General features: G+C 40.8%; 1 protein-coding gene across 1 annotated transcript in view; it reads right to left on the minus strand.

The window, feature by feature from the left end:
• LOC115654474 (hexokinase-1) overlaps positions 1 to 26241 on the minus strand; it is a 68571-nt gene that overhangs the window by 26505 nt on the left and 15825 nt on the right. Inside the window, exons 3-9 of the mRNA XM_030568808.1 lie at positions 19531 to 19679; positions 12726 to 12845; positions 9292 to 9387; positions 7998 to 8097; positions 7723 to 7906; positions 3590 to 3745; positions 588 to 821 (exon numbers count right to left, since the gene is read on the minus strand). Of these exons, the coding sequence (XP_030424668.1) occupies positions 588 to 821; positions 3590 to 3745; positions 7723 to 7906; positions 7998 to 8097; positions 9292 to 9387; positions 12726 to 12845; positions 19531 to 19679 (1039 nt within the window). The remainder of the gene's footprint in view (positions 1 to 587; positions 822 to 3589; positions 3746 to 7722; positions 7907 to 7997; positions 8098 to 9291; positions 9388 to 12725; positions 12846 to 19530; positions 19680 to 26241) is intronic.

The following is a 26241-nucleotide window of genomic DNA, read 5'->3' on the forward strand; positions in this document are numbered from 1 at the left end:
ATCGATCCCGCGCCGTCTGGACGGGTGAGTAATTCGATCTTAGATATTCGACTTCAGCGTTGCGTATCGAAGATCGATTTTCCTCCCCTAGTCTGGACGAGCCCTAAGCAAGGGAACACTGGAGAAATAGGGTTATCAAAGTCATTTTCATGACAATTCAGTTTAAATGTGTAATAAGGAATAACATTCTATTACTGGGGTTTCCTCCTCGGAGCCCAGCTCACAGGCACAAAAGTACAGTCGTTGGATATTTAACTATATTGTTGATCAAATAAATTATCCTTTACAGCTGGGACTTTCAAAAGCACATAAGTGTGTCAGGCATCCAAACCTCACTGTCAATGAGAGTTGGTTACCTGCTTCCCTTAGACTCCTTTGAATTACTAACGTAACCCTACAGTTAAAGGCAACATTTCTCCATAGAGATTTTTACTTCTCAATATACATATGTGCACTCATAACTTCTGTTTCCTTATCTCATTCGTGACTGCACGTCAAGATGCTGGCCTCATGTTACATGTCTGACCTTTGCAAAAGATGAACCCTAACAGATGCCAAATGTTAATTATAGAAAGAGCAGGACTTACTGTGGATGCATCTTGTAAAGGGAACCATCCACACCCACCGTGGTGCGCAGCCTGGTTACTCCTTTATTATCACGCAATTGATTCAGAATCGCGCCCAGAGTACTAGCCACCAGATTAGCAGAACGGAATGAAACAATTGTACAGACGTGATGGACAGCAATGCAGTCTTCATGGGATGGTTCTACCCCAAGACGTGTCAAAATTTCTTTGGCTTTATTCAGACCTTCTTTGCTTCTACAGACAGGAATTTAAACAGTGAACTCTTTAATATTAAATTATGAAATGCAGAATTAAGTAACATGATCTGATGTCTGGTACTTTGCCACATGACAATGGTCTGAGAAGGGTCTTAGAAAAAGCAGTTAAGGGCAATATCAGCCCATGTCAATCTCTCTATTAACTGAACTACAAAATCACAAAGTACAAAACAAGGGAGAGCAAAGCCAAAATAATGTTTGCTAAGAATATACAGCTTTTCAGTGAAGTCCAATGGAAATATACAGTCTATGAAATCATTTCTATCAGTGGTACAATGTAGTTTCAACAATTCTGTTAGCACCAGTTCTGTCAGTACTATTCTGCTCACATGTATAGATATGTAAAATGCTGGATTAATCACGTATCTATATTTAAAATGCTGTTCATCCCCTCAAAATTTGTTTGCCATTGGGCATCAAGTACATTTTTTGACAGAAAATGTATCACTTCTTAATTAAGATGCGTTTATAAGATTCATCTCCAACAGGGAGCAATTTTGTTCACTGTGCCAGATTGTCTGAGCAAGTCTACTTTCTAGTGACTTTGCCATAATTCAACCACGTGTGAAGCCAAACCAAAACTGCTGATAATCATATTTATATTGCTATTGCCAAGTGTCATCTGATAACATGGCATGTACACGTAAAAGCAGGATGGTAAAAAGACATGGTGAAGCCTTTGGAAGCCAGTCATTTGTCACCGCCAAAGCAAAAAGAGAGCAGCAAAGCCATTAAAGTTCCTTTGGTAAGTTGCCCCAGGGAACTAGTAAGCATCTCAGCTGTACACCTCTACACGCCTGGAGAAAATGAATTTCTTTATGCCTTGTTGATTTTTTTAAATTATAAACTAGTTCATAATTTTGAATGATAAGTGGAGGCCACCATTCAGCAAGCTACTTAAGCATGTGCCTAACTTTGAACACACGAGTAATTCCATACTCACATGATTTAAATGTCTCCTGAATTAGGGCCAGGGTGAACAGAGATATCTATAGCTAAGGGTGTCTAAGCATTTTTCATTCTAAAGCATGTTTTTCAGACTTTTATAACTTTGTCAAACTTTTACCTTTTGTGTGAAATTTTTTACAGTGGTTCTCACTGATAGTTTTTAAACACCACAACACCTTAATTCTCTTCACTCACCTTTCTATTGACTATATATGCATGTGAATGTAAGTTGGATCCCTTTTCACTTTTAATGTGGAGTTGCTTACAGAATATGATGTAGGGAGGTGTGTAGGGAAAGAGGGCTGGCTCCACAGAAGTTGCAGAAATTACTGATTATTCCCACAATATCGCACCAAAAATTGTAGACCCAAAAATCAAACAGATTTTTAAAAATTTGGTTTAAGGAGAGTATTATGGAGCAATACAAATTTTAAAAAAAATCGGTAGTGAAAGCCATAATTATGGACTGAAAAGGTGCTGACATTGTCACATTCAACACCTCATGTTTTACAGGTCAGTGTAATAATTATTGTTGTTTACTGGACAGGATGCTCTATATACTTTTCACATTTATTTACTTTCTACATGACAGTAATATGCAGATGGGAGAGGGTGTCACAGAAACATTTATTGGTATGCACTAAGCAACGCTTTTAGCAGGTTTAATTACATGGTAGGAGAATATGTTTCTGGTACATCATGGTGGAACACATGGTAGTTGCATCATTCTAGATAGTAGAGACAGGTTTCAGTAGAAACACCAATCGCCTGCCAGGACTCGATAGCACTTCAAAAATATTCACACCTCCACAGGCATGCCGACAGACCATGCGTCACTATCATTTCTACCCCAGAAAGCACAGTGGTTTAAAATGGCAAAATGCATCAGCACATCAGTACTTCTAGTTTCTATTTTTGACCTCTCATTCCTGAAAGAATGACAGTCAGCAAACTGCCAGCTGTGCTGTCAAAAATGCATCATGCCAACACAAACAAGAGGAGGCATTGGTAGCAAACCACTCACTCAGGTAGTCAGGTCTGGGAAAAGGCTCTGCTTGGAAATAGTGGAGTGCACCAGGTGGCAATAGCTATCAATGGCAGTGGTGCTTGAACTCTCAATGAGATTAATAAATGCCCTTTGAGTTAAAAAGGTACGTTAGTAAACTGGAGCTCCCATATCAAGTTGGTGAACAGATCTGAAGTCTGATTCTCATATACACTAAGGTCTCCTTTACACCATTCTGGCAACGTAAATGGACTTTAAAGTGGATGCGAATGTAATTACCTTTAAACCAACTTTAAGGTCCCTTCACATTGCTCAGAGTGGTATAAAGTGAGCCCTCATGTAAAGAAGAATAAGAGCCTAGATCTAATTTTATACTTAAGTTACAGGTTCATTTGAGATCAATTTCCCAGCTTCACTTTACACATTTGGCAACTGCGACCCAGAACTCTGTAAGTGTAGGAACATTAACCAATAAGTTGGGAGGTACAAGACTAAGTACATTTATAGTCCACTGCTATTGGACACACTACTTGTTCACACTGCAGTGAGAAAGCAGCTGTTTGCAGCAGCCCATCTAACAGCCCGCCCTGAAGCTCCTTGTTCACATAGCAGCCATCAAGATTCTTATATCCCACTTTCCTAGCCACTGCCAAATAAGAAAGAGGCAGCAAAGAATTAAGAAAGGAAGAGAACGGCCACAAAACTGCACATGTGCTGATGCTTTTACAAATCACAGACAGAAAAAAAAAAAAAAAAAAAAAAAAAAAGAAGGCAAGAAATGAGTTGCTCACTTTTCTATGGCAGACACATGTTTTGTTTCAAATTTTCCTTTGGTTAAAAGCTCTGGAGTGATTCGCCCCTCAAACAGTAGCCCCTCTTTGGCCATTTTTACAAGGATGAGCCTGACCAGCTCACCCATGTACAGTCCGCTGACCATCTTCTCGAACCTGTAACAACAACAACAAAAAACACACAAGTTATAAGTTTTCACAGTGAACTCTCAGATTTAGACTTATTATCTGAAGTTCAGAAGTAAGTCACCTTGGATGCTTTTTGACCTTCCAGCTTTTCTACTAAGAGGGGAAACCATTTTCTGCTATTTGCTACAACTCTGGCAATATCATTTATTGAATTAAGACCGTTCAAATATGCAACAGACACAGGATCAGGGTTCTGAGTGGAAAGTGCCCTCATTATACAGAGAAACCTGAGAGGCCAAAAACGCATCTGCAAATAATGGTGGGGGAAATTCTATCACTTAGATGGTTAAGTACAGTATTTGCATTTATAAGTCACCTGCTTGATCTATAATGCTTAGTGGTATGGTCTGCACCTGCAAATATATGCAAGAGTAGAACTGGTCTTGCTAGAAGAGAAGCTGGGCTAAGGTCCGGCTGAAAATCTGGACCGTTATATATATAAATGCCCCCACCATATGACAATGAGAATTTTTGAGTCATCAAGTAATATAGTTCTAAAAATAGCACTAATAATGTCACTGGAGAACATTCAAAAGCAAAGTCAAAAATTGCTTATACACAAATATTAGTTTCAGGCTTTTATCTACTTGTCTGCTCTGCAATAGACCAAGTAGGAAAAGCCAAAAGACCGACAGTGCTGCCTAACATACTAGTTTCTTTCCTTTTCAAATAAGGATGCCACTTTGCAAGAAAAGTGACAAGTGCCACTGCTACACAGAGGTTGCAGCAGCTGTCAGGGCAAAGTAATAACCAAATACCCCATTTTACATATAAACTTAATCTCCCCTTCTTACTGAAATGCACAAAACCAGTTCAGAACGTAAATCTGAAGATGCTTCGGTAACATGACACGTTGACTGTGAACTTTCCACTGGGCTCTGGTATTTATGCTAGTCTGTGGAAGGGACACGTTCCCCACCACAACTTAGGAAAATCTTACTGACGCCCCACTCAGTGCACTCGTGCATACTCGTCACCTGATCCCAACTAACTTTTGGATGCAGTTGCATATATGGTCCAGTGTGTGTACACTGTAAAAGGCAAAAAATGTCGAGCACCACTGAGAGCAGAAGTTCCAAAGGCAACATCTGAACACATCAGCAGAACAGCCAAGGAGGATCAGGATTCAGGATAGGCAGTGCTGGCTAACTTTGGACTCTAAATGCAGGAAATACTACTAAATTAGAGCTGACAAGAAACAGTCAGCACAACATAGTAACATCCGATGATACTGAGAATAAGCACTGTCAGCAAAGGTGAGACAAAAGCAAGGTGTAGGATTCAGACAAGATTCAGGGTAAAGTAGCAGCAGGGGGTGCTAACAGAACCTCACAAAATCGTCATGAAAAGGTACCTGTTCAGGCAGTGTCTACTCATCCACCCTTACCAGCATGATAATTCAGATAATGAACAAGCTAATATGATTTTATTTTAAATTAGCTGCCTCAGACAAGACAGGGCAAACAGAATTTCACAAGGTTGTGGTAATACAGGCTGACTGCAGGAAATTAGACTGAACTGAAACTGACAAATAAAGTCAACATCAGCAACAATGATATCCATAACTCATGCTATGTCTCCACTTCAAAGGCTGCAGCTGCACTGCTGCAGCTGCGCCACTGAAGTGCTTCAGTGTAGATGCTTACTATAGTGACTGGAGGGGTTCTCCTGCTGCTGCAGGTAATCCATCTCTTCAAGAGGCGGTAGAATTCTTCCACTGACCTAGCACCATTTATACTGGGGGTTAGGTTGACTTAACTACATCTCTCAGAGGTGTGGATTTTTCACATCCATGAGAGATGTATCTGTGCCGTTGTAACTTTGCAGAGCAGACCACCCCTCAGACAAAATCCTGCACCTCTAACTCACTGGGAAGTTACCCTTTTCAATGGCCTACAGGATAGTTTTGAAGTAAAGACAAAAACTAACTGGGTTTTATTTGATCCAGTTCAAATACTGATCTGAGTAGCTTTAAACAAAATCACAGAGGCAGAATTTACTCAACTCTCACTGTACTCTTCTAGCAAAGAGACAAGAGTTTCTTCATTCCCCTTTTTAACTATTGTTTTAATCCTTCCAAGTGCATGGCAGTATGCAAAATGTTTCTCTAACCTCTTAAGCCTAGACTAAGTACCAAGTACCAACTATCAAACAGAAATTTATAAATATTCTTCCCTATTAAACCAAATAACTTAGGAGTTGTTCTAATTAACTTTAGCACAGTAGCCAGCATTCTATACCAGGTACTGTACTGTAACAGGGCTGTTTAATACTGTAAATGGACTCCTTCAGTGATCACTGAGACAAGACTGGAAAATGAACATACCAAGACAAAAATAAAAGTACAATACCCATTACTATTTATCAAGGACCAACCCTGACAATATTGCTATTACCAAGGTGGTAGTAAAATGAATGAATAGTCTATTCCAGTAACAAACTCTCAAACAATCAGGCTGGACAGGATGCTGTAGCCACACCCAGCCTGTCTAGTAAAGCTACTTGGGTGGGTGCACGCACACATGTTTACAAGGAAAAATCTCAGACAATAGGATTCTGTCTGTACCAAACCATGATCAGTTCTGAGAACCAAAACACCATACAGCAATGAAAGGGAGGAAAGGCATGGCTTTGTGGTAGGGGGTTTCCCAGCTACAGTACAGGGGAATCACAGATATTCCTGACTAAAAATGATGCTGAATACAACATCAGTCTCAGGCAGTGATTTCACAGGTGCTAACAAAAGTTCAGTGGATGGAGTGTCCCCTCCTCCTTTTCTATGGTTCACAAACATGCAGTGCTAAACCTCCCTTAGCCCCCCTGCTCAATGGGCATATCAGCTGGCTCCAGTGCCCCTGCTCAATGGGCATATATAGCTAGCTCCAGTGCCTCCACCTACTGCAGTCCCCATCTTAAATTAAATTACCAGATAGTAAAACAGAGCTATCTTGCTTTCCTCTGCCCAGTTCAGACAGCCCACATTTGTTTTACGAACCATGACCCAAATCCTCTGCTGCACCCAGTCTCTCCTGCGAGTCATAACCAGCCGGGCAAGTTTAGAGCAGCCAGCAATAAGTTCCAGCAGGAAAGCTGTAAATCCAGCCCGAAGATCAGAGAGACATCAAAAGCTAAAAGACCTTAGAGCTAGACAAAGTACAACTTGATTTATTCTCCTTCACCAACCTTAGACTCACCAAAATTCTCTCATCCTGCTGCAGAGAGGTGATTTACATGGGACAAAGGTCCAAGAGCCTGCTGAAGGTGCAGGAAGTTTGAAAGGGAAAACAGTTATATGGGATAAGCCATATACCTGTGAGAAGAGAGGTGGTGTCGGGGATGGAGAAGAAAAAACAAAAATCATAACTGAGAACTCTCAGTACAAGATATTTAAATTCATTGGAGTCAAAGCACAGCAGCAAGTGCTTGAGTTTTTGGGCCTGTAAACCAAACTTTAACAGGTTAATGGCGTGGTGAGGTGGGAATTTGGGCCTATTGAAGTATTAAGGGAAGAAAGGAGTTGAGACCTGTTGGAAGTTCACAGCAAGGGAAGAGGAAAAAAGGGGAATTTGCTTGGAAACTTCTGGATTGGAAAAGAATGAGGCCCAATCTTATCGAAAACCTATGATGTGGGGACAGCCACTGTAAGAGCAGGACTTTAGAATAAAAAGGCTTTAGATCAATTCACTTGAGCCATGGGCAAGAGTCCGGGGGGGAGGGGGTTATATTTCCATTTTGTCCATCCCTCAGAAAGATCTCAAAGCTTCCCCTGGCCTATGGTTTGTAGACTACAAGGTGGAATAGTTTTAAACGTGACAGACTTCACAGGGCTGCTTCCTATAATTGCCTCACTAAATTGCCTAACCCTGAGATTGCTCTGCTATGAGTTTATAGATTAGTCTCAGTCATTTTGTGCCACTAAATAAGCAAATGAAAGTCTCACTTACAGTTGTTTTCCAGGATTGAGGGATCCACGGTCAATCTCCCTGTCAAACTCAGTTCTGATGTCTTCTAGTGACCCATCATCTCCAAAGGCTCCCCACTCAGTGTTAATGCACATCCTCCCCTCATCACCTTCTACCAAATCAATGTGCCTCATTTCTTCCATGTAGCAGGCATTTGTGCCAGTACCTTTAGGAGAAGATACTAGCAGATATTAACAAAACAAGCCAACAAAAACCAAAATGCAATATGTCCACTGTAGCAGAGGAATGAATGTCACCTATAATCAAGCCAACTTCACAACGCTGGTCATCAAATCCACAGGTCATCATTGTTCCTACTGTGTCATTTACAACAGCCATGATGTCTGCATCATAGTCCTGAAGGGCAAAACAGAATTTTACTTATACCACACACTTTCCTTAAAAAAAAAAAAAATTAATATCAGTATGTCAATGTAAAATGTCACTGACCATAGAACTTTGAAAAACATTATATTTAAAGACAACTCTGCTTATATCAATCAATTTCTCTATTACTACAGATACAAAATTCCTGTTTACAAGCAAATATTGTTAGTAAGAAATCACCCCTACTCTTCCTATTGTCCATCTGAAGTCACAATCTTGCACTGGTAATAAAGTTTATTTGGAGAAGATTGCAAGAGCACTAGAAGCAGATTAATGTTCCAGGTGAAGAATAAGTAATAGTAACAGAGTAATTCCTAAGGAATCAAGATTCATCTTAATATAAAGTCTCTAGTAACTAAAAAGCAGAGATCAAATTGTCTTATAATAGAAGGTTTTGCTAAGCTTTTCTTGAGGAATCCGTGAGTCTCCAAGCGTCCTTCTGAATGTCTGATGTAAAGATTTCTTTAATTAATATTAATTGAAAACTTTGGGTAAAGATTTTAATGTATGCATGTAATCGGTAAATAACATAAAAAGAATTTACCAAAATTACATAAGAATCAAATCATTTCCATTAATCAGTTAATTTGGTGTGTTATTTATCTTTCCCAAAGTCTGAAAAAGTAACTGATTACATAGTGGCATGTCTTGGTGAAGATAAAATCAACTCAAAGGTTTTCCTGCTGCTGAAATAGAACAAAAAGTGTCCAGTTTCAACAGAGAGTTCCATTTTCAGACCAAGTCACACTTTATGACATCAACAGGCTCACCTGATTGTAATAGTCATATGATCTGTAAGTAGTTGCTCAGGAAGAGAATTTACAGAGCTACAGGGTGACCTTGCTAGAGAACTAGCACGGTGATACATGTAATTTCACATTTAACGAGAGTGATAAAATTACTTGCGCTTTCAGGTTAACTATCGTGAGACAAAGTAACTTAATTTGCTTCATGGGACAAATGGTGTTATGATGAGAAGTGTAACTTTATTAAAGTTGTTGTAAATTTCACATAGTAACTATAAAATTATTCTGTTTCCCCACTGCATATCACATTATGGACTCTAGAAAATCTGTTTGTGTGTGTAAAAAACACACAGATATTTTCTAGAGCCCATAATGTGATATACATATGCATGTATGTAAAAAGACTAAACAAATTTACCCCACGTTTCTTGATTGCCTTGTTGAGCAGCTTTACTACATCTGCTCCCTCAACTCCACTTGCTTTGAAGCGTTTTGTCCAGGTTATCAGAATACCCTAATGAAAAAGGAGAGTAACATTAAGTACAATATTAAACCAAACACAAAAAGATTATCTTTTTCTCTAAAACAAAACATTAGCACTCCAAATGAATCTATAAATCCCTGGGTTTGGATGGTCAATCTTTTTCCCCCACAATGCCATCTTAATCTGATGAGACTGGCAGCCTTTGTTTCTTACTATAACAGGTTGAAAAATGGGGAAAGTTTTTCATCAAAGATCTTGTTTGAGAAAAAGAGTGAGACAGCATGGCTGAAGTTTCAAATTTTCTACCAGCTCCATTGATTATTATTGTTCCTGAATGGTTTGCTTCTCTAAAACCCATTCGGTTTCCCATTTCTCCCGTTACGGAACTGCGACCCTGCAGTTCCTAGAGAGGCTTCACCATGCAGGTATGACTGAAAAAGAAATGACAGCAAATTCATGTGGAGGGAAAGAAAGATTTGATCAGTGGAGATGGTGCCAGGAATCAGACTGGTCTGCATCCATCATCACTGATTTGCATCAAGAGGGAGAAAGGAGGATGAGCATCTCGCAATTGTAAAGAAAATGTTCTTCAACTGAAATATTAGAAATGTGGCAAGGGTTAAAAACAATTTTTAAAAAGGTAATGGGCTAAAATATTTTCAGAAAGCTAAATATGCAAGGATCAATTATAATTTTTAAAAAAAATCACAAATGACTATGCTAAAAAATCATTTAGAAAACACAATATGCAAGGGTTACTTAGAAAGAAAAGCCTTAAAACAATAGGGTTAAAATAATTTACACATTGAAAAGGAATGGACTAGAGGAATAAAAAAATAAGAAAAAAGGCAAAGGTTAAAAATAAAATACTAAACTGAATTAAGCACGAATAAGGTATAAAATACATAGATACATTTGAATAAATATTAGAGTTAAATAATTTAACAGTGGACAATTGTCTAGGCTCACTAAATAATCAAGGCGGTGATGGCTAAGTATGGGATAAAGTAACAAAAGTGAGAATGAAGCAAGAATCAAACAACAACAACAACCACCCCTCCCTTGTATTGCATTCCCTAATCCATCACCTTGTCTGCAATTGCATTAATTAGACTGTAAGCTCTCCTGGGTAAGAACCATGTCTAATTTTTTGTATCTGGATGGTGCCTAGCTCACTTTGGGGCATTCAATGAATAAATAATAAATAAATAATGAAATGAAGGAAGGAGACAAGAGCTGCTGATCAACAGAAGGGAAAAGAAGATACAAATTAGCACCATTTAATTTCCCCTCTCTCTCACATGCCCAAGCTATCCAGGCTTTTATAACAGCACCCACCACAGCAGAATCTGAGTGCCTTCCAAAGAGTTAAAATACAGTCTACAAATGGCCTGTGATCTAATACTCCTGCACGTCTCCAAGGTTCTCCTCTTAAAAGCTGGCTACCACTTCTTCCTATAAATTCTTTCAGAAGGTTAGTTTTTCTCCCCTCAAAATTGGACAGTATTTATTTCAGCGGATACAGGAGAAAGGTTTCTCATTGTGGCTCTGCTTACATCAGTCCTCTTTTCACAGCAAGATGTATAGTCTGTCTCTAACTCCAAAATAATTGCTCTTGCCCACAAGTCATTAAGGAATCTGTGTGACCTAGGGACCCATTGGTGCCAATAGGCAGAGGGCACAGGGATGCATAAGGGTTACAGGGATCAGTCGTGAGGTGTCTCAGAATCCTAAGAAGCATCACAACCTGCGACAAAATCCTCCAGAACCAAAGTCAATGGGCCTCCACGTGAGTGCAGGGGTCCAGCCTTGCATATTCCAATGCAAGACCACAGCCTGTAAGTATATGCTCTTCAGTTCTTGTTCAGATACTCTGTTCTCAGACTATTCCATTTTGCCTGCTATACAGCATCATGTACAACACTACATAAATAATCCCACCACCCTCTGCCCTTGTGTTGTGTCTTGTGGGTTATACATTCCTACTATCCATTTTATTCAGTGCATTGCCGGGGGAAGCACTGAATATACAGTTGACATTTCTCAAGCTCAGATACTATCCATGGGACTCTACAGTCACATGCCTGCTTCTAATTCTCATTTGATGATTAACACAGGATGCAGTTTGATGCAGTTACTTCTTTTATTGACAGGCTTCCAGCTGCTGTTTGAACTCTATAAACTCCCTGAAGCCTGCTCTCATTACAAGGACATTATCTGGAAAAGTATATTCCTTCTGGACCTTCGAATTATACCTAAACTCAGAGACTAAATGATCCTCTGCCTGCCAGCACAGGCCCCATTCTGCGATGTGAAATGCACTATGAATATTAGAAGTAGATGCCTTACACTGCTAGGGCAATTTTCATCCAAAGCTCTCTTAAAAACATTAGTGAATAACCTTCACAACAGCCCTGAGAGATAAATATTATCCCCATTTTACAGATGGGGACATACACAGGAAGGGTAAATTACTTGCCCAAGGTCACACATTGAGACCATGTCTACACTACAAACTTCTGCTGGAACCTCTACGTCCATGAGGGATATGACAAGGTGTGTGATCTGTTGTATTCTCCATAACATTTAGCCCCTTAGAACTAGTACTGATGTCATGTTTAGAATATTGAAAGCCTATCAATATGTGCACTCTCACTGCTTCTTAGTACATCAGCATTAGTACACGGTTTCTATAGCAATACTGTATTAGCAAGTCACTGAGTCATTCTACGTATCTGAAGTAAAAGATGGGAAATAATGCAGAAATACAATACTGCAGAGCACTCTGTGGTTCAGGGAATCACATAACCACCATTATGCATTCAGAGTAACACCACAGCCAGTCAGCCAGATTTCATTTTGTAGCCATGTTCGTTTTCAAACTATCTCAAATAGGTTTTTTCTTTCCCCAATCTAGTGGTCTGATTCTAGGTGGTGCTGAGCACCTCACGCTCCAGTTTTTGCTCAAGGAGAGCTAAGAGTGCTCACTACCTCTCAAGATTAGGTCCTAAATTAGGACCCATTTCTGCAATTTTTACTCACAATGAGTAAGTACTAGTCAGTATGAGCAAGCCTTGGTGAATTGGGACCTCAGAATTATAACTTGTATACTATACTATACTTTAAATTAAAACATCATCATTGAATCAAAATGGTAACACAAAATAGTAAAACCTGTTCATTTGTTAAAAAGCATTTTTAAACAATGTTGAGATGAAGTACTACAGTGAAATATGCAATAATTGATTCTTACACTGAAAGTCAGGCCAGCTAAAATACTGCTTGTCTGCTGACATGGAGCAGAGGAGGGAAGGGTTAATAGCACAGAGTCTCTGCAGTACATTAATAAAACTTTGAAATATTCTTACCTCATCTAGCTTGGACTGTCGACATGGGAAAGAAAATGTAAACCCAACTGGCAATTTCTTGTCCTTGATTTGTTGCTTCTCCATGAAATCTCCCAGGCATTCAGCAACATGATCAAAGAGCTGTAAGAAAAAGAGGAACATAAAATGACAATAGTCAGAAAGACAGTTTTAAGAAAAAAATATGCCTTGACCCTCACAAGAAACACTGGAAAGAATTAAAGTGACTATTATAAACAACCAATTCCAAATTTAAAGAGACATTTTCCGTGTCATTTAGAACGGATAACACGTTAAAATTAAGGCAACATAAATACTTCAATATTTAATAAGGAAAAGAAATTGTTCTTTTAGCAAATTCTACTTAAGTGTTTTTTCACCAGTCTTTAAAAAATGCAAAACCGAAAATGATGGTAAGTGCCTCTTTAGTATATTATAACATCTGTTAATAACTTGATGAAACAAAAAATCAGTTTCTTTTAAGAGATTATTAATAATGTATTATGCAAATGCAGCTACCTGAAAGGGCTTATATTTGGCGTTTGATCATACAAGAAGCTGACCCAGCAAATCAAAATCAACACAAGCTTAGCTCTAAGCAGGTAAAACAATCGTATTAGTCAATTAAAATATTCATATTCCTTGAAGTGTTGCCAGATTGAGACCATAAAGAGAAGAACCTTGCAGGACTGAACCCTTGAGTAACATCATCTAATTAAAAAAAAAAGTATGAAAAAACCACAGATTTTTAAACTACCGCACAAGCTTCAAGGGACAAACATTGATGGAAACACAATTTTTAAAATGCGAAGCTACGCAGGCAGGGTACATTCTGAGAACTGACTACATCTCCAGTACTGTAGCGTCTTAGATGTGACAAGCACTACAGCATTACTGCAGACCAACGAGAAAAGCCAGGACAGCACAGCAAGACAAGATGGCCAGGGCAGGCAACACTAGAAAACCACTCTTGCCCCCCCACCCCCGTTAGTAGGGTTCTTACTCTGATAGTTCAACTCTCCAATCTCAAACCAGGTAACCCCCAAAGCACTTCATAGGCTTTTCAAAATAAAAAAGACACTGGCGCTCCAGTCTGGCTTGAGCATACCCATGCACCCGCTCCCTGTGCTGGAAAACAGGCCAGTGACTGATGCTCCATCTTTTAACAGATCTCTCCTTTTCAGATGACACCTAACAAGAGAGCCCAGAACACTAATCAGTGGCCAAACTCCATCTGCATGCTGAAATGATTGGCTGACCGTATCAGTGGTCAGTCAGTTACAAAGAGGATATTATGAACTTTATTGGTTCGAGTGTCATTTTCTGCAGCCGCAATGACATCAGCAAACAAATCTTCATCTAATACAGTGGCTTAGCTGATAAAATGACAGTCATTTGGGACTGCTAGCCAGGATGCAGGACACCATAAATGAACATTCAGGTTTGTTTGTTCCAGAAAAAGCCAGAAAAATAGGAGTGGATAGGCTGAAAGAGCTGCAGCATTAATGAAAGTGGCTCTGGAAGCTTTAACTTACACTGGGCTTTTTTGAGGGGATAGCAGGTAATACTTGCCGTTGCCATCTCCATCCCCACCCTTGGCTTTACTCACTCGTTCTTGTGGCTATTTACTTCTAGGTTTACTGACATCAGAAATTGTACACATGGGGGGTGGGTGGGTGTTTATGTGTGCGCGAGAGAGAGAGAGAGAGAGAGAGAGATCACTCTTGAATTACTATGAAACCTCCAGTTATATCATCAAACACACAGTTTACTAAGGACCATTGCGCCAGCCAGAGTGACTAATTATATAGCAATACACAAAGCATACCATAGGGCTGACTTAAGCCCCTTGGATTGAACTGTAAAAAATACATTCATATTTACTAGTACAAAAGGCTGACTGTGCCTCAAGTTGACCTATAACAAATCTCTCTCCTTGTACCAGCCGATTATATTTCTTTCACGTTGTGACTCAAAAATTGTGACACAAACCTAGAAAAATACCAGCATTCTAGGGCTACTGACTGAGACTACAAAATAGCCTTATCATCACTCATAGGTTGCCATGCACTTACCTAGCTCTAATCAAAATAATTTACAAGATCCCACAATGACAGAGGAAATACTACAGACAGCAGCAAAGACAAAACTTAAAAGGGTTTTTTTGTTGTTGTTTTGTTGTTTTTTGTTTAATTTTTTTTTTTACAAGACTAAAAAGTGGTTTACATGAAATTTCTACTTACTAGACTAGTGGTTCTCAAACCTGTTCCGCCGCTTGTGCAGGGAAAGCCCCTGGCAGGCCAGGACGGTTTGTTTACCTGCTGCATCCGCAAGTTTGGCCAATTGCGGCTCCCAGTGGCCACGGTTCGCTGCTTCAAGCCAATCGAAGCTCCTGGAAGCAGCGCAGGCTGAGAGACATACTGGCCCCCACTTCCAGCAGCTCCCATTGGCCTGGAGCAGTAAACCGCAGCCACTGGGAGCCACAAATCGACCGAACCTGTGGACGCGGCGGCTACACAAAGCGTCCCGGCCCGCCAGGGGTTTTCCCTGCGCAAGCGGTGGAACAAGTTTGGGAAACACTGGATTAAACTATATTAAACCCATAACTATAATACGAGCTAATCTGATTAAGTATTACTATGGTAATTTCAGAGAGGAAACTGCGATTTATAGTCTTTTGCAATTGAGAACACCAGTACCCTCATACACAACCAGAAAGTGAAGGAAATCAAAGAGGCTTCACTTTTGTAACATCATGCTCAGTTGTCCAAATGAGAGATAAAAAGAGTTATGAAAAGAGGAATTATAATTAAACAAAAAAGTATGACAGTTCATATAAAATGAGCTGCTACAGTAATAATACATTATACATCTATACAGTGTCTTCCAAGTGGAAGTGCTTTGCAAACTACACATGCTACCACTAAAATGTTGCCCCACTAGGGTTAAAAGTGACAGCCAGACGAACAACAAACAGAAAGCCCATTAAATTACTGTCCAGGAAGAGGAAATTTTAGCCAAGGACACTGGTGCAAACTTAGGGTGAACAGGTGTCTGGTTTTCAACCAGAACACCCCATTGAAAAGGGATCCTGGCAGCACCACTGACCAGGCCATTGAGTGTCCGGCCATCGACACTGCACAGTCGGCATGTCCCCCATCCAGGAAGCAGCTAGCATGTCTCCCCTCTGGCTCCTACCCGTAGGGGCAGCCAGTGGGATCTGCACGCTGCCCCCACCCAAACACCACCCCCACAGCTCACATTGGCTAAGAACCGCAGCCAATGGGAGCTGTGGGGCAGCACCTTTGGACAGGGCAGTGCACAGAGCTGCTTGGCCGTGCCTCTGCGTAGGAGCTGGAGGGGGGACATGCTGCTGCTTCCGGGAGCTGCTTGAGGTAAGCAATGCCTGGACCCTGCACTCCTGAGCTCCCCTCCTCCATGCTCCAGCCCCCTGTCCCAGCCCTGATCCCCCTCCTGCCTTCTGAACCCCTTGATCCCAGCCCAGAGTCCCCTCCTACATCCCAAACCACTCATACCCAGCCCCACCCCAGATCCCACACCCCCAGCAGAAGCCCTCCCATACACCCAGACCTCAATCTCCTGCCCAGAGCCCCCTCCCACACTCTGAACCCCTTAGCCCCAGCCAGTGAAAATGAGTGAGTTAGGGTGGGGAGAACGAGTGGCAGAGGGAGGGGGGAATGGAGTGAGAAGGGGCGGGGCCTCGGAGGAGGGGCAGGGAAGGAAAAGGGTATTCGGTTTTGTGCAAGTAGAAAGGTGGCAACCCTATGCCAACTCCTGCTCTTAGGCAAACAGCCAGGGCCACCAGGAGGAGACAGGCCCTGCTTTTTAAATTCTAATTTAAAAAGATCCCCTACTGTACATGGTGAGTTTTGTGGAAATCCGTGCATTGTCTTGGAGAAGATAAGGACAACCTAACAGGATTTAAACCTGTGGTTCCAAGAAGTATAGATATATCGTATATGATGGTTAGACTGCTAAAACTATCCACCCTCACTCAATGCCTGAGTGAGCTGAAACCACAAAACATGCACGAATGACTCAGAGCACATCTTTACAGCATAAGAGGTATTTTAATACATAAAAACTAGACAGACAAATCAAGTGAATTAACTAGCTATTAGCTATGCTTTTATGAGTATGAAAGCACAGAAGTGTCTAATTTATATTGTATAGGCTTACTGTACCAGATTAAAAAAAACTAAACTAATCAACTATAGGAGAGAGAAATTGATTGTTAGGCAGAGTAACAAAGTGAGAGATACATGCTTACAATTTTTGCTACCATCTTTATTTACTACTGAGTTTATGATTTTTTTCCTAAGTGTCCCTGTGACTCATACACAAGTCCTCCTAAGGATTTATCTGGCTGGAAGTTTGCAAATTGATATTTTTAAGGGTTAATGTCTAATTGGAAGGAATTTACAAATCAGAGTAAATTCAGAGGAAGGAACCCAGCAGAAAAACAGTTAAATGTGCACTGCTCAGACTCAAACTATTTTGACAGAACGTAGAGTACAAAGATTAATACAGAAATCAGGTTTTAAATTAGCTCTAGCTCTTTAGAATGACTTGGAAGAGTTTCTAGAAACTTTGGGCCTGATAATGCACAACTGAAGTAAATGGGAGTTTTGCCCTTGACTTTAACGGGAAATGAAAAGGACTTATATAAAAGTGAAATATGTTTGTATCTGACAGATGGGAGAGGATAAAAGTCTCAACACACTAACATAGAAAAATCTCAAAATAAGCTCTGCCAGCTAGACACAAAGTCATAATTCACAATTCCTCCACTGATCTGAATGGGATTTAAGAGGATAAATCTTTGAGGTTAACAACCGTTAGTAACCAATCCTGTTCAGAAGGTCAATGGAACAGCTATTCAGGTAATTGTGACAACTGGTTCACAAATTTAAAGGAACTATTAGCATAAGAATCAGTCAAAAGCATTTAATCATTAATCACCTGAGTGCCTATCAGTTTCCTCAGGTATCCTTGTAGAAGAACAGCACGAATTCTGCCACTAACATACTATCACTGAAAATTTTAGTCATGTTTACATTGTCATACAAGAACTAAGGAAATGGATCTAATTCTGATGCTCTTTCCAGCTTCTCTCTCTCTTTACCAGGAGCTAGATACTAGAAGGTATCTAGTCATTACAGAGTACAATTGTAGCTACCATTCTTACCTCTCCTCCCAGTTTTAAAGTCCTCTTGACAATTCCTTTTAGTTTTGAGCCCAGGCAGCTGGTCTCTTAATATATGTAGGGACTTTGAATATTTACCTTATCTTATGATTTTTTAAAAAAAAAAATCATATTTAACTAGCCTTAATCATCTAACTGTGCACACCACTAGCCCAAGTAATAAGAATACACATTTAGTATTTATTGACTATACACTAAATGTTTCTCCATAGGCAAATTTGTATTTAAGGAACACAGGAGACTGAAAAAATTACACCTACCTGGTTTCAAACAGCATTCACCACCAAGTCAGATTTATGTGGTGGTAAAACACTTTGCCACCTACAGTATAATTTAAAAACAAACAAAACAAAAAACAAAAAACACACTACAGTCCTCATACTCTTTCATGCAAAGGTCCTCTTGCAGGGGAATGAATACTTGGTCTTGTCACCAATCTTCATCAGTTTCTAGGCACAGCCCTACATTTCAATTGCAAGCTAGACTGAATTAATCACTTACAAAGACTGGGAAGTTTTTCAACCCTTCATTCCCATACATGGAAAGTGATTTTTAGAACATAAGACACAGAAATTGGTTTAGAACTGTAAACTTCAAACTCAGCAGGAAGTGACTTGTGCAGTGAAGGCTGCATTCTAGTTCCCTTGGCTAATTACCAAGATTGCTTATTTATTCTTAATATCAATAAGAATTATAGATTTCAGAGTGGTAGCCGAAGGAGGAATCCTTGTGGCATCTTAGAAACTAACAAATCTTTTGGGCATAAGCTTTTGTGGGCTAGAACCCACTTCATCAGATGCAAGGAGTAGAAAATACAGGAGCAGGTATAAATACATGAAAAGATGGGCGTTGCTTACCAAGTGTGTCAGTCTATCAAGACAATTCCATTAACTAACTTCCCCCTACTGTTACTCACACCTTCTTGTCAACTGTTTGAAATTGGCCACTCTCATTACCACTACAAAAGTTATTTTTCCTCCCTTGGTATCCTACCGTTAATCGAATTGTCTCGTTAAACTGACCTCACACTTGGTAAGGCAACTCCCATCTTTTCACGTATTTAGACCTGCTCCTGTATTTTCCACTCCATCAGTGCTGGCTCCAGCTTTTTTGCCACACCAAGCGGCAGGAAAAAAAAAGAACCACCCTCCCGATTGAGCTGCCACCAAAGTGCTGCCAAAGAGGAAGACAGCGAGTGAAGGACCCACCGCCGAATTGCCGCCAATCCAGAGCGGGCCGATTGAGCTGCCACCGAAGTGCCGGTGCCACTGATCCAGACGTGCCGCCCTGACGACGGACGCACTGCCGCCCCTTTCTACTGGCCACCCCAGGCACCTGCTTCCTTCGCTGGTGCCTGGAGCTGGCCCTGCACTCCATGCATCTGATGAAGTGGGTTCTAGCCCACAAAAGCTTATGCACAAATAAATTTGTTAGTCTCTAAGGTGCCACAAATAATTATAGAGTTCAGTAGATAGTTTTGAATATTAAAGCATTAATAATAATTTTCTTTCTACACTTCTTTAAAATGGTAATGTAAAACATCTGATATTTAGAGAAGTATCTCTGAGAAAAGAAACCTACCCGGGTTCCACTGCCATGCATGATATCTTCTGGTGTGTCATAAATCTCAGTTTCCATTTGTACTGTCTGCTTTTTCTCATGAGAGACCTTTACTCGCAGAATTCGAAAATAAGATCCGCCAAGATCCAATGCAATGAAATCTCCTTTCTCTATTTGGGAGACAAGATTCAAGTGATCAAAACTGTTAAATGGCTCTGACCTATAAAACATCGACCTATGTATAAAGCATAAATACATGTACTGTGCTTAGAGCAAATAAGTTCTATCTACAGCATTCCTATACACAGTATGTCAAGCTAGTTCACTGTAATTCAACCTAAGATTAGTGCTATAGCAACACTGAACATCAGTGATGTAAAGTAAATAATAGTGTGGCTTCTCCAGAGAGAGGGCAGTGGAGTAGTGGTCAACAATCAGGGTTCAGGCATCATGACTAAGCTGGCTCACCAGATTCAGTGAGGAAGATCTGAGGAGCAAGCTGCAAACATTCTAAATTTGAACGGAATGGAATCATGGTGTGTGGGAAATTAAAGAATGTTTCTCTGGGGGAGGGCACGGACTGAGAGGAAGAGTCTTTCCAGGGAGACCTACAGTATTTCTGGGAGAAAACTGAAGTTTTGATGGATCTGGATATAATTCAGCCTTAAATCACCCCAATTTACACGGGAACATAGTTAACTATAAACCAAGAGTTTTATTCATGAGAGCTAAATTTCAGTGAAAACTACAATAATGCAACAGATGTCAGACAGAGAGAAGTCATACTACAAACTATCTCGACAAACGGATAGCTGTCGCAACAGATGAGTTCAAAATTTGTGACTTCTGCTGAATCTGAAACAGATATAGCTGCCTAAAACAAATTCCTCCTGCGAACCAGAGAAAATATTAGAACATTTCTGTCTCTATCTCAAGGGAGAGGAGATGGGTTTCAAAACTTTTAAGCCAATTCAATTGATCATGTACCTCAAGAGCAGTTCAAAAAGCCTTAAGGATGTGACCCAGCCATGCTACAGGGACTGGCATATATCTGAAAAGTCACACTTTTGATGCTTGTTTTACTGCTGTGTAAATATACTTGACTGATCCAGGTGATGACACTTGTGCTGTCTTGTCTTATCAGACAACAGAACAAATAAAGACAGTGATCATTAACGGTTTGAAGAAGAGATAACAATGGAAACACTTAAACCATCTTTATAACAATAAACTACAGGGCTTAGTGTGCGCAATACATGAACACTGAAGCCCTTGAGCCCCTCTCCTCCTCCATACCCACACCCACACGCCAATTGATTTTAGAGGGCTGATTGCAGCTTAGCAGCACAGTTAATGTAACACTGCACTTTCTAGTGCTCTCCCAAATTCCATCTCTTCACTGATTTGTCACTTTGGTTAAATTTCAGAAACTACATAGACACTGGGTGAAATCCTGGCTCTGTTGAAGTCAATGGGAGTTTTGCCACTGACTTCTGATGGACCAGGATTCTTTGCCACATATTCTACCATTCATTGAGGTTAGCACAGAACCATGTGTACCACTTGTCCTCATTACTATGATGCCCCACAGGATTCAATCCTTGATCCATATAAATATCTATCTCACTTTCCTTTTGAATTCAACCTCTTGTATAATTCCTATGAAGGAAATTCCCAACTCTCTTGACATTGCTTGTTTCAGCCATGTGTCTGTCTAAAATCAATACTGATGCACTTTTAACTGCTAAGTATCATCCCCAAAACTTCATTATCTCCAGCTTCTCTTCCATTCAAATCTCACATCCATCTGTATAGTCAAGAATCTAGTTTGATTGACCCCAAATCTTCATCCCACAACTCATGGGTCTGTAATTTGCCTACTGCTACCTTCAAACCAGAACTTGCATCTGACATTATTTCAAACCACTACTCTGCAAAAACTAATATAGTCTTATTTATACTTCCACCTCTCCTCATCTGTCCCTCTTGGATGTTATGTGCACAGAGTCTTCCAGAATATTGTCCTGCCTAGTAAGCTTCCATAGGCAGTGTAACTTTCAAGATGGAATGATCCCACTGTGATAAAGTGGGATATGACTGCATCAAAGGGCACATCTACACTGGCAACATTAAAGTGCTGCCATGGCAGTGCTTTATCGTGGCTTGTGTAGTCGCGGCAGAGCGCTAGGAAAGAGTTCTCTCAGCGTGCTAAAAAACCCCACCTCCACGAGAGGCATGGCTCCCAGTGCTGGTGCGCTGTCTACACTGGCACGTTACAGCATTGAAACTTGCAGCGCTCAGGGGTGTGTTTTTTCACACCCCGAGCGAGAAAGTTGCAGCCCTGTAATGTGCCAGTGTAAACAAGCCCAAACTGTGAAATCTGTTTTGTACTTGTTTTGATATATTGGCACGGTAGCTGCATTAGTTCAGACTTGTCCAGGGGCAGCCTACTCTGCTGCATTCCAGGCAGCTGCCCTGCCTAGGAAAAGCATTTGACACCTTGCTGAAGGACCATCACTGAAAGTCATTGAGGCTACAACCTGGGGCTGTTGACTTGGATTCCCCACTACTGGCCCACCCTCATGGAACAATGGTCTTTCCACAGAGGCTGCAGTGGGTGAGCAAGCAAGACTGGTGAATACAGAACCTCTCAGTTTGAGCGTACCGCACGGAAACAAAGCCCTATGTAAGATTAGGGGTTGACCATCTGCTCTGTGGGGGTTGACCATCACCACACATAAGGAGGACTTGCAGGAAAGAGAGGGCAGGAGGGACTCTGCCCCGTCTGAAACACTGAGCCCTGGTCTACATTACAAATTTATGTCAGTATAACTATGACATGCATCTGAGGAAGTGGGTATTCACCCACGAAAGCTCATGCTCCAAAACGTCTGTTAGTCTATAAGGTGCCACAGGATTCTTTGCTGCTTTTACAGTATAACTATGTCGCTCAGGGGTACAGAAAATGCACATCTCTGTATAACCGTGTTGCTCCAACCGAACTCCTGGTGTAGACAGCACTACATCAACAGGTGTGCTTCTCCTGGGGAGGTGGAGCTCTTCCGTCAGCATAGGCAGCATCTTCACTGAAGCACTACAGCCGCACAGCAGTGTAGACTAGCCCTGATGAACCACAGACTCATGTGAAAGGATGAGCTCAAACTAGGAGAGCGGGCATGTCAGGACTTGTTATTTTCAAAGATCTTAATGGCTTGTCTACACTGAGCGCTAGTACATGGCAACATGGGTAGAAAGCTAGAGCACACTAGCATGCTGTGCGCTAACTGGCTATGTGGACCCTGCTACCACACACATTGTTCTTCTAGACAAGGCCTCAAATGACAGTTATTAGGCAACTCCTCTGCTATGCCTGGGTTCCTTGCTTTTCTGCAACACCGTTTCTCAAAGGGTTAAGTGAGTGAACCCAGAGTGCCTGCAGACTAGAGGGAATTCTGGTGGGGAGCATGTGTAAGTGACTCAGGGACGTCAGGAGGTCTCACACACTGGTTTCAGCATCTAGGGTGGTTGGATAGCAGTGTTCCATATCTCAAGGAAGGATGTCACACAAGAGGGCTGACCCTAGGAGCATGCTCTCTAGAGTCCCAGAGCTAGAAATAGTGACTAGATTCTACCCAGATCCGCTGACTTGGAAATGACTGGGTCCCAATGACTGGATCCACTTGCAACAGACTGGTGACTGTACATAAGTTACTGGGCCAGTCTAAGACACCTACCAGCTGCCATTTTCCCTCCTGGAAATTAGGAACTACTACTAAAGGGGGAAGTAAGTTCCCTACAGAAGTTGTTACAGGTCTCCCAAATTGCAGCATATAGCAGCAAGCAAACCACCATATGGGAGACACCAAAAACAACTCATGCATAAAAAATAAACTGTAACTGGTAAAGTTGAATATTAAAGACAAAATTTATAATCCAAGTCTCTTCTAATATTTTTACCACATAACTTTAAGCTCTCTTTTTCTGCTGCCTCAAACATTGGGCTGATCCTGTTTCATTTACTGGAGGAAAGCTCCCTTACTATTTTCATATGTATTTTAAAACTACACAGGTTTAGAATTTTTTAAGTTGTACAAATGAACGTAATTTAAAATCTGAACATATCCTCAAAATTCTGCATGTAGCTTCTTTTATCATATTTAACACAGTAAACTGGGTTTTCATAGTTCTCTTCATTGTCACAGAATCAGAAGTTAAAATGTTCATACCGGTCATCTCATTAAATGAAATACCTGAATAAGCCATAACATATGAGAACATCATTTGTCTGGTACAAGCCATTACCTTCAATAAATAATGATAAACAAACACTAGAACAGATGGTCCTTTTTCAAGCTTAAATGCACCCTGGAATATACTTCAAACAAATACGGCACTTCAGAAACGTCTATTCTGGCAATAGGTAGCAAATTAACATTTGTTTGCAAATATATTTGGCTCTCCTTATAAACCAAAAGTTTAATGAGAAATTCATGCTTTTCCGCGAAAAATAAAAAAACAAAACAAAACCTAAAACATTCCATGAGTATATTAATATATCAGATTTAGATTATTTCATGATTTAAACAAATCTAAGTAACAGCGTTTAATCTAAGTTTTGTAACATAAAGATGCAATTAAGCATAGCAGAAGTTAATTCAGAAAGATCTTTTTGTAAATCATTTTAAATAGCTTCAGATGCTTTCCTGACCATTATGTCCAAGAAAATTTCTACATTCTCTAATGACTTCACAATTGTAAAAAGTAATAATAATTCTAAGAACATCTCCACAGTCTTTAGAAGATATTACTCAAAAGGTTTACTGTTAGCAGTGCAGAAATGTAGCAGTACAGAAATGTAGATTACTAACTAAAAAACAGTATTTCTTCAGAATATTCAGCTTTCATTCATCCTTCAAGATTTGGGATTTACAGCTAATTCATGCACTGAAATTATTGTCACAAAATTATTTTCACAGTTGTTACAAGATAGCAAGACTGTTCTCATAGGACTGCATTCTGATCTTAGGGCTTGTCTTCACTACTGGGGAGATCGACACTACTGCAATCAATGCAGCAGAGCAGGGCTGTCCTTACCCATACTCAAAGTATGCAGCTGCGTGGGGCAGAAGAAATTTGGGGCACCAAATTTCCTGGTGTCCTGCGCAGTTGCATGCTGTTACAGCCCCTGCTGCAGCTCTTCCTCAGGACCCCCACCTCTTCCCCGCCCCGCCTCTTTCCTGCCCCCACTCCCGAGGACTCCAGAAGCGGTCAGGCCGGCACTCACCAGTAAGTAAGGCGACCCAGCCCCAGCCTGCTCCGCTCCCCTGGCTCCCGGCCACGCCACTGGTGAGTGCTGGGGGGCAGTTCCTTCCTCCCCCCCAAGCCTGGGAGCCAGTAGAGCAGAGCAGGCTGGGGCCAGGTCCCTCCACTTCCCCGCAGGAAGTGGCCAGCCCCCCTCCACTCCCCTCGGCCCCCACTGAAGCCTGGGGCCAGCCCCCTCGCAAGCCTGGGGGAGGGGCTGTGTAGGGCACTAAAATAGCTCTCTCTCTCTAGTCCGAGTCCATTAGCTTCTAGGCCCCAGAAATCCATGAACTGCTCAATATTGTCCCATTTGCAGTTTCACCTGGTATCACTTTTTATTGGCTCATCCAATGGGTGAGTTCTTATGTCCAGCATCTTTTACTAGAGTCTAAACAGAGTTATAACAGTCACTTTTCCATGACTGTGGTAAAGGATTTTGTACAGAAGAGCCAGGGCAAAAATCTTCATATAGCATTGTATCGTTTAAAATGAAAGGGGCACTCTAGTCTCATTAGTTCAATACTGGATTTTTCATTTGTGGGGAACGTAAGACACGTGATGAACAATGTATTTGCAATTTCAGGAACCCAGATGCCAACAGTTACGTACAGAAAATATTGTATTTCATATTTTAAGTCAGGCATGCATTTATACAAATATTGCACAGCATAATCATTTAGTTTTTCGATTATTATCCAAAGATAGATACTAAAAACCTGCAGAGTCTACTTCTGTGTCTGAACTGGATATAGCCTACAAGCTCCTTGGGGAAGGCTGGTGTCATCTTCTATTTTTGTACAGCAACACACATACGATCACCACTTTCTTTGTGCACCAATGAAGTCAATGGGAGTTTTATTATCACCAATTTAAATCGGAACAGAATTGAGCCATAAAAGCACTCCATGAATATTTGTTCTTTTTGTAAGTTGTGTAATATTTATGATGAAACCGATATTTTAATTCATTTGTACTCCTGATGGAGAGAGAGACTAAATTTGACACTTTTTCCTGTCTCGGCTCTGCCTAAGGATTGGATTTTGATGTCATTATTTTATTGCATTTTATTTTTTATTGTGAGTTAAGCTATTGTTTATGAAAGTGAGACGCTAACAGCACTGCCTGGAACCAGGCTTATTGCACCAGGTCCAACCCCGATGGTTTTCAGGTCTTGACACCCAACACCTCCCACCTATTCCAGGCCTAAGCCATCCTGCAGCATGCTGCATTGTGCCTAAAGGTCTTCTGGTTCTGTATTTACGTCTTTTAATAATTCATAATGTTATTTGTTTTACTTACTCAGTGTGATAGCGACTGAGTGCTGGTGGGATAGGGGATATATTTGTGCTTGACTGGTAGAAGTGAAGATGCAGGAAAATCTGAAGTTCAGGGTCACCAAAAATGTTAGAACTGCCATTGGGCACCAGGAGC

Source organism: Gopherus evgoodei, chromosome 7, assembly GCF_007399415.2.
Source record: "Gopherus evgoodei ecotype Sinaloan lineage chromosome 7, rGopEvg1_v1.p, whole genome shotgun sequence".
Lineage (NCBI taxonomy): Eukaryota > Metazoa > Chordata > Testudines > Testudinidae > Gopherus > Gopherus evgoodei.